The sequence below is a fragment of the Dipodomys merriami genome, unplaced genomic scaffold, assembly GCF_024711535.1.
Source record: "Dipodomys merriami isolate MVZ:Mamm:240054 unplaced genomic scaffold, mDipMer1.0.p SCAF_4, whole genome shotgun sequence".
Lineage (NCBI taxonomy): Eukaryota > Metazoa > Chordata > Mammalia > Rodentia > Heteromyidae > Dipodomys > Dipodomys merriami.
The window spans coordinates 10,301,312-10,313,558 of NW_027205603.1; the positions used below are offsets into that span (position 1 = coordinate 10,301,312).

A 12,247-nucleotide genomic window follows, 5' to 3' on the forward strand; every position below is an offset into this window, starting at 1 on the left:
GCAAACTAAAACCAAAGCTAACATTAAAAATACTTCTTCCTTGGAGACAAGGGGGAGATGCTGGGGGTGACCGCACTGACAAAGGAGTACTCCCTAAGGTGGGTACCCAGTTAGTTCTTTCTTGCCAATTCCCAGAGGTTAGTTGATAGTGAGCCTTTAATTCCACCCCTCCCCTCCCCAACATACACACAGAATTCTAGTTGGGCTCTGGGAAATCCCTCTTTTCACATCCTTTATAACAGGAAGTTGTTTTCAAGGTGAAGCAAAACTCTCCACATTTTCTTTCTTTTTTAGATGCTAACACTTTATTCTTTAAGAAAAAAAATTATCATAGAGGATTCTTGGTTTTATTTTCTTTGAAAGAAAAAAATGCTTTTGAGGAATTAGTTTCTTCTACATCTCTTCCTGCATGCAAACAAAAGTATCATTCTCATATCAGCAGAAAGTCCCCACCCAATTCTTGTTGGCTAAAACTTTTGAGGAATTTATAAACCATTGAAAATCACCCAGACACGAATAAGATAAAAATCCACACACCAGCCCATCTACTTTGTATTATTGCTGTTTAGTGGTGGCTCCTTGTTGTTGATTTTCAAATAAACAACCATTATTGAGATTACTTCACTGTAACCAAGTAAGCCAGTAGAAAGGAACACCCACTGTAAAAAGTAAATAGTGTGTGTGGAGGGGGGGAGGAGGAGGGAGCAAGCTGCCTTTTCTCTAAAGACAGATAACCTGACTATGGAAGAAGAGAGTGCATGCATCTCTTAAAAAAATAATTAAATCTTCAGTTCACAGTCTTATCAGGAAATTACTTTTATAGAAGACCAAAAATGAGTTTGTTTCACCAGAAACTCAGAGAAAAAGGCTTTCCTCATGTCTGTGAATATTGAGCTAATTTAGACACAGGAATCAGTAACCCTGGAGCCATAGAGTGCTTTAAAAAAAAAAATCTATTCCCTGAAAACATTTAGATGTAAAAATGCAATCTATCAACGGAGGTAACTTTTGTTTCTTCCTCAATAAGGCTTACTTAACATTTGAACAAATGGGACATTTATAGCAGCTTAGGAAAATGTAGATATTGTCATTAATCATAAAACTGAAATAGAATAAAGTTTACTGAGAATAATTCCCACAGCAGGATGGAAAAACAGCTATGGGAGTACCAGGAATTAAAAGAATACCTTGCACATACAAGTCCCTGCACACTATTTGGTATACTTTCCTGACAGAAGCCCCAACTCAGGTTTTGCTGTAGTTGGCTGGCTTCTGGTAGTACTGTGGGATGAAATTTGTGTTGACTATTGAATTTTTTTCCTTTTGATGCCATCACTCTGGAATGCCTCGGCCTCCATACTGCTCATTCTCCAGCTCCTATAAACTGAAACTATTGATTCTCTGAGGGCTGGAGACCAAGTGTCAAAGCTGAAGGCCGATATTTTATGTCAGACACTCCATAGGGTATATTTGTTTTAATTTGTACGTATTCCAAATTACAACCCCACCCCACCCCCAATATCTGTAGTCTTCAAATATATTCTCAATTTATAGTTCAGGGACAATGAGTTCATCACTAACAAGGAAAGCACTGGTCTAAACATAGTAGTCCTCCTACTCTGAACTTTTATGACATCAGTGATTAGAGTAGAAATTACTGATGCCTACTATGTGTGTCACACTTTTTTATAGATTGGTTTTCCAGGACAACTCACTATACCTAAATTGTGTATTGCCTTCAAAAGAGGAAAGATCTCAGATTAAAAAGCCAGTCATTTAGCTTTCTGAGATTTTAAACTGAAACATGGACTGACTGGTCTTTGGAATTGTATACAAGCATGAATTCAAGGATGACATCCCCCAAATTTTTGCTTTGACCATATCTACCATTCCAATATAAAATGATCCAGTGACCCTACATCTGGCAACATTCAAGAAGGAAAGGAAGGGAGGCAGTTCAAAACATCTGTTTACTCCATCCAAGTATATGTGGATGCAGGTATACTGGGCCTCTGTCCTTTAAAACAAGAGGAAAACCACAGAGCATATACAGCAATTAGAGCTGAGACCATCCAGATCTTTCTGCAGCATTTATAGACAAAAGGAAATTTTCAAAGGCTGCAGGAATTAAAAGGTTAAGAGGGAATATAGGCTGAATTTCCATGAGAAATAGTGACTTAATCACATCTCAGTGGTGCCTTGTTTTGCTTTGTGATTTATGATCTATAGATGCAACTTCTTAGATTCAAGATGGCAAAGATCTGAGATACATAATTGGTGGCCCCAAAATTGTTAAGATTTAACTTTCAATTAAAACAACAACAAGAACAACTTATCTCTGTCTGCTTCACTTTCATAAATCTGAACCTTGTAGAACTTGATTTGTAACAAAGTTTATAAAGTTTTCTTGTTATCTGGGGGCAAAACAAAAAATGTACCAGGGACATGGATAGAACCTGACTGGCTCTAGTTGCAAAGTATTGCAACAAAACACTAGACCCAATAAATGCATGTCTTTTAGGCAAAACCATTACAAGTGAAAATGTCAACAAAACCATTCATTCCTGTTAACCGTCCTTGAATCTGGAATAAGTAGAAATGTATGGAACCAGGAATTTTAAACAGTGTTTTTTAATTGAAAATAAAGCTAAAGCATGCTTTTCAACAGTGCAAATTTCCATAATTTTGATTTACTGCTCTCATCATCACAACACAGTATACCAGCATGGCCCTTACCAAGGGCTAGACCCTAGCCATTTGCATGTTGAACTGCTTTGATTTTAAGTGCAAATATAGATAGTCACCTCTGATTGTCACTTGCAGTAGAAACTCTCCTGCTCTATGCACAGGATGGTCTGAAAACAGAAGTTTGAGAGAGATGCAGAAAAAAAGAATAAGATAATAGAATCCTAGTGCCTGAGTTCTGGTACCAGAAAAGCCCTGAAATAACTGATTTTTTTGTTGTTGTTTTTTAATTTGGGGTATTACAACTCTAACTCTTCTTTTTCTTATTTGTTATTTACGGCTTTGTCATTATGAAGAGTTAGACCATAAAATATCCTGCTATTAAGAGAGATATTTTCATTGTTTTGAAAGTTTGAAGAGTCATGTTCAGATCACAAGATGGACAGGAAACAAAGTAACAGTCATCTTATTTAAAATGTTTGGGTGAGAACACAAAAAGGACTTTTCCAATTGCAAGGAGTGGCTGTAAGAGTAAAAGCACATCCTTAAAAAAATACAATGCCACATTTCTCTTACTTATTATATATGAGGCAGTTTTTTTTTTAAATCAGCATTCAATCAAGATTCATACCCCATCTTTTCATTCAAAAAAAAAAGCCAACAAAAAATAAAACAAACCCACATAACAACAAAAAGTTAAGTGCAACTACTCTTGGAGAGCGAATGAGAGGAGTAAAAAGAAAAAGACACCCCACAAACAAGAGCTCCTGAAAACTACATTTTGGGCTCACAGAAACTTCTTGCTACCTCACTGTGTAACCATGTAACCTAACAAACTTTCACTGAATTAACAGTTACACTTCCAGGTCTGAAATCTAGTGCATAAACTTAATGGCTCATTGTAATATTTATTATTCAACCTTTTGACATTTATTTGTAGCAGTTGAATTGAGGTACCGGTGCATTATTAGCATTGAAACAGTAAAGTGTTCCAGCTCTACCATAATAACTGAGTTTTACTTGAGTCTTTAGCCTGAAGTAGTCTGTGGTATGTAAACCAACCCTTCTCCCACCCCACCCCCACCCTACTCCAAAAAAAAAAAAAAAAACCGCAATGGAAAAAAAAAAAGTAATCCGATTTCTGTCTTCAAAATGCGATAAACCAGGACTCCAAAGGGGGTGTAACACCATTAATGGACTTGTACAAACCATCCTGTGCAGTTTACAACAAAAGGAAGGTAATGTGGTTCAAGAAAATATCTTCCAAAACATCTTTATGAATTAAATTTCCTGAATTTGTGACTAGGTGGAAGAGGTATTGCAGAACCGCCCAGCTGCCATTTCCATATAGGATGGGCCTTGTGAGGAGTTTGGGAATCCTTAGTGGTGTTTAAGGAATATGCAGGCCACAAATCCCCATCCTTCCCAATAATGAGTGATGGTGGACAAGGAAAATTTGCCATGAAATTAAATGGCCTTTTCACTGCGGATGCTACATTGCTGGCTACCTTTTTGCGTCTGTTTATAACTGTAAAGTCATCCAGTGTTCCTTCGTGTGTCTCAGTTTTACCTGTAGGACGAGGGCTTCTAGCTGATTTCAAATTTGGTTTGACTGGAGGAGTCTGAAGGACAGGTCGTTTTCCCAGTACTAGTGTCCGGTAATTTTTTCTCACCCTGGCACCAAATTTATATTCCCCATCCTCAGGTTTTGGAGAACCTAAAGTGCATGAAAGGCCCTGACTTTGAGCCAGTGGATTCAAGGAAGGAGTTTCTTTCTCAGGGCATGCAAAACCTTCCTTGGCTGTGGTTAACAAGGCGTCCTCCTCTTTATTTTCAGTCACACTGTAAAATTCACCCTTTGTATCATTGCACTCGCACTTTAGCTTATTTGTGATAAGATCAGGTTCATATTCTTCATTAGCACTACTGTCTTCTATTTTGATTTTAATATTGTGCAGAAATGGCAATGTCTTGTCGCCCGTGTCAGAGCAGGGGGTCTCTGCTTTAGCAGCAGCAGCAGCTGCTGCTGCTACTGCTGCTGTTCCTACTGCTGCCTCCACTTCGGGATCAGGTTGAGAAGAGGGCAAACCCGTAGCAAATGCGGGACAATGAGGGAGTTTGGAATCTTTTTCTGAATTTGCTGCTGCTCGTGAAGAATCCTGACTTAAGAACCTAGCAGCTATTGTGCTGTTATCTGCACAGTGTGTCGTAGGAGTTGCTGGTAGGCATTTCCTAGCCTCTCGGAGTATTCTTTGTTGTGGAAATGCATTGTTTGTCTTTGGGCTAGGTGAAGAGGCCCCCTCTGCCAGGCAGTTAATGGTCAGGTCAGTTCTCTTTACAGTACTGGAAATTTCAGAGTGTGGGAATGTAATCTCAGATACCCTATCGTTCCTTATCTCTGGGAAACAAGTCCCCAGGCTGGCCGGGCAGTACACCGGAGACGCTTTGGGGGTCCAGCTCTGCAGATTCCACTCTTCTGGCGACTCGGCTTTGACACCACTCTGGAGGTCGGGAAGTCTGCCGGCATCCTCGAAAGCAGCGGGTTTGGTTGCAGCGGCGGCGGAGGCCAGATGGTACAAGAAGTTGGCCTGCGCCTGCACGCTGGGAGGCTTGCAGAAACTGGTGCGCCTGAAGCGGATGCTCTGTACTGACACTTGGCTGGAGCCGGAGCTCGAGTCTGACTCGGTGGACGAGTCCTCCTCCTCCTCCTCCTCCTCTTCCTCCTCCTCCTCTGAGCTGACTTCACTGGAATCAGAGGCCCCGCTGCCCCCCTCTTCCTCCTCCTCTTCCTCCTCCTCCTCCTCCTCTCCTTCCTCCTCCTCCTCTTCCTCCGAGGACACAGAGTTGCTGGAGCTGGAGACACTGGAGCCGAAATCCGAGTCGTTGGCTGCGTGGTCCGAGTAGGAGCTGGACTCGGAGTCGCTGCTGCAGCTCTCGGGAAAGCTGCCCAGAGGGGGCTGCGGCCGGTGGTGGGGAGGGGGGTGGTGATGCGGCGGCGGCGGCTGGGCCCGGTGATGGTGGTGGTGGTGATGATGGTGGTGGTGGTGGTGGTGGTGGTGGGGAGGCGGGCAGAAGCCGTTCACCAGATGGAACCTCTCCAGGCACGTAGCCCCCGCGGCCGCCGCCGCTGCCGCCGCCGCCGCCGCCGCCGCCGCCTTGGCTTTGTAGGACCTGGGCAGCAGCAGCAGGCGCCGGGCGCCGGCGTGGGGAGCGAGCAGGCAGTCCTTGGCGCCCCCGCGCTTGCGCTTGCAGCGGTAGGTCAGGCTCACCGGACCCCCGGCGCCCGCCGCCGCCGCCGCCGCCGCTGCCGCCGCCGCCGCCGCCGCCTTGGGCTGGGGCCCTGCCGCCGAGGCTTGGTAGTAGGCGGCGGCGGCGGCGGCGGCGGCGGCGGCGGCAGCGGCGGCGGCGGCGGCGGCGGCGGCGGCGGCCGGGTTCTTGCTGCACAACAGGCTCCGAAAGTAGGCAGGGTCCGAGTGGAAGGCGACGTAGTTTCCCTGGAGCGGGGCAGTTTCATAGTTTAGAGGGGCTTTGCAAGGCGATCGCACGATTTCCGGGTAGTGAGAGCCCGGATATTTGCTAAAAATCTGAGGTAGATGGGCGGCGGGGCGCGCGGCGGCGGCGGCGGCGGCGGCGGCGCCCGGGCGCGGGGACTGCGCGCTGATTGGCAGGGGCCGCGCGGCTCCGCTCAGGCCCCGCCAAAGTTGGTGCTCGTCCTTCCAAAAACCCGCGCGGGGGCTGGCGGCGGCGGCGGCGGCGGCGGCGCGCTCTGGCGGCGGCGCCTTTGTGGCCAGGGCCCGGCCGACCCTTCTGCGCTTGGTCTTGAGGACTCGCTCGGTTTTACACGAGGTATACAGAGCTTCCACGTCTTCCCGGGAGATGAGCGTGCATTTGGCGGCGTGGAAGGCGATGCTGTTGATGGCCTTGAGTTTCCGCAACTCCTCCAGATCGCAGTGGTGCTTTTTCACTTTCAGATGATCCATGCGCTTGTGCACGGTGGTCCTCGGGATGTTTTTCAGCAGATCTGTGAAGACTTGGGAGAGGGCAAACATTTGCTTTCCTTTAATGATGAGGTAGCCGAGCCGCACGCCATCCACCTCTTCAAAACCTGACTTCAGGTCTCCCATCTCGGGCACTAAATGATCCCCACCATTTGCAGTAAATATATACGTGACGCGCACATACACATGTATGTATGTTAATCCTCCGCCAGATGCTGCGGGTGTCTCAAGGCATCCTGCTAATAAAATAACAAAGACTGTTATTCCCGGCGAAGGGAGTGCCAAACTCTAGGCGAAATTATTGGGGGGGTGGGGTGGGGGGGGAGGAGGTTTAAACAAAACAAAACACACGCACACACACACGCACACACACACACACAAAACACCATGAAATTACACTGACTTGATTCTTGCTCTTTTTTTTGGTTTTCGTTTTTTTGCAAAAGAGGGAAAAAAACCATCCGGTTTCTGATCTGCCAGTGTGGTGTTGGTCTGAGTCCTCCAGGCAGATCAGTACCTGGGCCGCTCTATTCCTTCTTTCTCCATTGGAGCACTATGATAATGGAATGTGAAGGGAGAAAGAGAAAAGAAATGCAGCTGCTATTCCCGCCGCTGCTTTAGCTACAAATAAAATGACAGAGTGAAGTGAGCTCGTCCGGAGACACCTTCATCAATTAATTCCCCTAAAGCCAACGCTGATTGGACACTCCTGACAGGTGATGCAATAAAAATTGATATTCCACCCCTTCCCCCCAAAATCTCCTACTAATTAGCATACCCTTATACTGCCACCTCCCCTCCCAAAGTAAATAATACAGTCGGTATATAAATCTTTCCATTAAACTATCGGAGCTCAGAAACAGCCTGACTCACAGACTTCAAAAGAGGCAGTGTGTGTACGCTTAAAAAAAAAAAAAGCCACTGTATATTCCCCTTTAAAGAAATATTGCCTATTTTTTGCTTTATTTGCATTTTTTACCAATACAGCTATTATCGTTTCAAACAAAAGCATTAAAAAAAACATTATCAAGTCCAAATACATATACCCCACCCCCTTTTCTTTGGAAAATGGAGCTTAAGAGAAAATGTGCAGAATAGCCTGGTATTTCCCTTATGGGAGTGGGGAAGGAGACCGACTGGGAGCTCCAAAGTTACACCGCCCGATGAACCACCCCAGTACAGACTTACGTTTGGAATTTCTCTCGATTTTCCTTTTTTTTTTTTTTGTCTCCCCCCTCTGAAATGCCTTTTTACAACCAGATACAAAGTTATTTGACCAAGCAAGCAGTTCAAGGCTCCAGCTTCTAAACACTGTCACAATTCAACTGGATTTCGGTTCTCTGCTGGGGGAGTGGGGTGGGGAGGAGGTAGGTTCACGTCAGACTCATAACAAAGCATAGATAAGCCAGAAATGTGTACACTTTTCACAATTAACCAGGCTGGATTGGAGGCGGGATCTTCCTAGAGTCTCCAGTACAGCCTTCGTCAGGGTCCTGTTCACCACAGATCAGAATTCCAGGGAGCAGATTACTTTTTTTTTTTTTTTTTCCTGCAGTGAAGAAAAGAAAATGTAAACCGCCCAAGGTGCTTCCAGAGGTTTTACGTAGTAACAATGAAAAGAAAGTGTTGATGTATGGTACAGATTATTTCAGTGGTCTATGATGGTTGGGTTGATAGTTTAGGTGAATCTTCCACAGTTGCCTTTTTACCCCCTTCTTCTTCCATGAAAGCCAAGTATCTACTTGGACAAAATGACTTTGGATGAATATCAATATGGTTTGACCTCTTCTTAAGTCAAATTAAGGCACAATTTGCTGTCATTTTCACGGATATCCAAAATACTGCCAAATGAGAGCCAGTGGGAAGACCCACTTGAATTACCAAGATCCCAAGGCTGCTGTGCAGAATTCGGCAAAATCTTCTTAACTGTTCGGTGTTTGCAGCTTACAGCATAAATGTGACCCAAGCATTTATATATTTCCTTCTTCCTCCAAAAATAGATACATCCGTGTGGTTAAAGAATAAACGGATATTTCTGAGCCTGCAAGAAAAAAAATTACAATAATTTCTTTCTTCACATTCAAAAGTTCCAACTTCCCCCTGCTCTGGTCTGGCTAGCAGGAGCAGATATAGCTACAAAAAATTACAAAAAAAAATTAAAAACAGGAATCAGATGTACAAAAAGGTAGTTTCCTTGACAAGATGAAATCTCAGCCCTTAGTTCCCCGCCCCCACCCTCATCTCCTTTGTAATTTCCCAGGAATTTTGAAGAGAATTGGGAATTTCAAGAAGTACATCCGGAAATTAAGGAAGTCTATTTAAGAGAGTCTGTAACTCAGGAGGTTGGGATTTGAAAAGTCAGCCCTGGACTACTGTTGCACTCAGCACAGATGTAATCGCCGCTCTTCAACTTAATCAATGTGTGTACAAACCACGATGTCTAGTTCTTGCCTTTGAAATCTAAGGCTAGCATTTCCATCCAAGAAATCAGAGCTACAGCAAATTACATTTTTGTCCCTTGAATGAGAGAAGGATCATTGAATGGATCTCGTGATATTTCAGGCTTTAAACGTAACCGAGAGGCAGCAATGAACAATGCCTCGTCACAGCTAATACCATCACCGAGTTGGCTTTCTTTTGCATCTGGATCTATCACACCGCGTTTTTCTCTTTCACTTTCACAGGAGGCAAAATGCACCAGGGTTATGCAGAAAGCGAAGTTCCCAGGAAAAGCAGATTCTGATGTTTGTTTTTTAAGGTAGAATGACCGGAGTCTTTCTATTGCCAACGACAATAAGGTCGTTTAAAAATTCCTCCTGATGCACTTATATACTTCCAGCCCTCTTCCTCCCACCCACCCCGCCCCTTCCCCTCCTCCCCCAGCGTTAAGATTTAGACCAAAGAGTCAAACAGCCAAGAAATACTAAACTAAAAAGAAAGAAAGAAAGAAAAAGCCTTGAGAAGACATTACAAAAGATTGGCTAGAGAGTCTTTTTTTTCCCCTGGGGGGTGGGGGCGGGGGTGGTCAGGTAGTTTTAGCTTTCAGATCTTTTAGGGGTCTCTCTCTCTCTCTCTCTCTCTCTCTCTCTCTCTCTCTCTCTCTCTCTCTCTCTCTCTCCTCCTCCTCCTCCTCCTCCTCCTCCTTCTCCTCCTCCTCCTCCTCCTCCTCCTCCTCCACATAGCAATATGATGTAGTAACCATTTCAAATTTACCTTCTTTTCTTCTCCACCTTTAAAACACTGGCAATATAGATTTTTTAAAACTAATGTAACGTTGAGTATTTTTTAAACTGAAGATAAAATCTTTGGATCAATTAAAGAAAAACAAAGACCAAAGGATTTAGGAAATATGAGTGTGTGTTTTGTGTACCAACATGTATATACACATATATTTATACTATTTATTTAGTGTGTATGTGCATACAGGCACCTTTACACTTATACATTTTTAATACTGCTATTACATATCCTTCTTGTCTAATACATTCTTTTGTTCCTTTAACTTCCCCATCTGTGTGTGTGTGTGTGTGTGTGTGTGTGTGTGTGTGTGTGTGTGTGTGTGTGTGTATTAAGGCTTTGGCACCGATGCTCTTGCATGTACACACACACACACACACACACACACACACACACACAGAATGTGACAGACAGCTTTCTTGTGGCCATCAGCACACGTTGCATATCCGGGGTCTTCTCCAGGCACATTGGGGGTCAATCCCGATAAAAAGATCTAGCAGAGGCCCCTGAGCGCTCACACATGAAAGGCAGGGGACTTTAAGATGGATTTGCATGCACACCGGGGATTTCGATCAATAGCTACCAACATTTATGGCTTAGATTATTAATGCGAAAGCTGGCCAAAAGAATGGGGATGAAAAATTAAAGGTGTCTGTTATCAATTATGCTTAAAGTTATGCAATAATTTACTTACTTTGCCTGGGTGTGCAGATCCAGATGTATAAAGTACTATTCTTCAAAAGCTAGGGGGTTTCTTTGATAAATTTGTTGACCATGTCAGCTGCCTCTACAATCAAAGATGAACCCAATTCAGATGGTGGACTATATTCAAATTCTTTTTAAAGAAAAGATATATCAACTTCTGTCTTTCTCAAATACATGCATGTGTGTGGATGGAGATACTCAAATTAACATTCATGTTTACATGTATCCATCTTTGATTACTGTGACTTTAGGAATAATATGTATCTATCTATCTATATATATATGATATGCAATGAGTTTTTTTTTTAAATGAAGGGTGAGCTTTCACATGGTGAAGAAATGTGAGCATTCACATGCTATCCTAAAATGTACCTTTGAAAACAAAGCTCCTTGCTGGAAGAAAATCCTCTATAGAAAATACAGACTGAAACATATTCTTTTTTTTTTTTTTGAAGTATATTCATAATGTCCACTTACTTCTGCATTTATTGTAAGAAATCAACACTTTCAGTTTTTAAAGTGATGGGCTATGAAGATCTGAACATATTTGTCTTTACTTATCCCATATGAATGTGCTAAATTTACCTTCAGATGTTCTATTTTGATTTATTTTCACCGTATTTTATGTTTAAATACCATAGCAATTCAGTCTGACCTCTTCCCTCTGGAGCAAAGTAATGCACACGGCATTTACAGTCTTTTAAATGGTTAGCTGGGAAATGCAATAGCAATTTGCAGGAGTAGTTTACTAATGGGGAAAGTTCTTTTGAAAACCTGAAGGAAAACCTAAGAGTACTTTTGCATTTCTACACTACAACTGTCATATAATTAAAGTATTGAAGAGCATTAAAATAATCCTTTTCTTTCCAAGCTCTCACCCATACATACATAATTTAAATGAGGATCAACCCCCACCCCCCAACACCACCTAACTTTACCATATACATTTGTTTTAGTGATTGCTAGGCACTTTTATTTCACAGTGAATTCAGACAGAAAAGAGTAAGGAATATCACAAAGGCCTACTGATTATTAGAATAAAAGAAGTCATTTATATTGCTAACCAAAGATAACTGTAATATTTGTTACATAAAATCTAAAATAATAAGAACTTAAAGTCTCACAAGGCTGAATCAGTGGAGGAATTAGACAATAAAAGCTAAAGCCTTCCTTAGTTACTTATCACACCCCTTCTTTTGGGGAAGGGAAAATGGGACTAAAGGAAGAGAAACAACTTAAATGATAACTTACAGTTATATATTTTTCTTTTTGTCTCATTCATATTTGAATATATGAATACATGAATATTCAATATATTCAATATATTCATATTTGAATGCATCAGGGCAAGTATCGCAGTGGACCCATCCTTCTGTTCTTAGGCATTTAAAAACCCAGTCTTTAGCACAAGTTTGAGACACAGAGTGCACACCATGTTGTCTACTGACCCATAATCAAAATGCAATGACCTTCTACCCTTTTTTTGCCCCCTGACCCATCTTGAATTCAATGCATCCTTTATAAATTTGCAAATCCTTGGAGGTAAAGGAGTTTTTGTGAGGCTTTGTTGTGAAAAAGCCCTAAGAGTGTGCTTTCTAACTTAGACAAAGGTAAAGCAGGAA

The 12,247-nt window shown here is 42.8% G+C and overlaps 1 protein-coding gene across 3 annotated transcripts; it reads right to left on the bottom strand.

The window, feature by feature from the left end:
- Positions 1-396: 396 nt before the first annotated feature.
- On the bottom strand, positions 397-7,993 carry Skida1 (SKI/DACH domain containing 1). 3 transcript variants are annotated; one of them, XM_069990486.1, is made up of 2 exons: positions 7,872-7,993; positions 397-6,922 (listed from the first exon to the last, which is right to left on the bottom strand). In XM_069990486.1, the coding sequence occupies exon 2, from the start codon at positions 6,807-6,809 to the stop codon at positions 3,960-3,962; it is 2,850 nt and encodes a 949-aa protein (XP_069846587.1). In that variant the 5' UTR covers positions 6,810-6,922; positions 7,872-7,993; the 3' UTR covers positions 397-3,959. The 3 variants fall into 3 exon arrangements, with proteins under 3 accessions (XP_069846587.1, XP_069846586.1, XP_069846585.1); XM_069990485.1 differs by lacking the exon at positions 7,872-7,993 and adding an exon at positions 7,087-7,213 and having other exon boundaries at positions 397-6,919; XM_069990484.1 differs by lacking the exon at positions 7,872-7,993 and adding an exon at positions 7,087-7,213.
- Positions 7,994-12,247: the final 4,254 nt, after the last annotated feature.

Bases quoted from the DNA above. Each gene is read 5' to 3' on its own strand.
- Skida1 (XM_069990484.1), bottom strand. From the start codon at position 7,144: ATGGTTTTTTTCCCTCTTTTGCAAAAAAACGAAAACCAAAAAAAAGAG. The intron at 6,923-7,086 runs GTCAGTGTAATT...TTATTTTATTAG, and splicing joins AAAAAAAGAGCAAGAATCAA to CAGGATGCCTTGAGACACCC.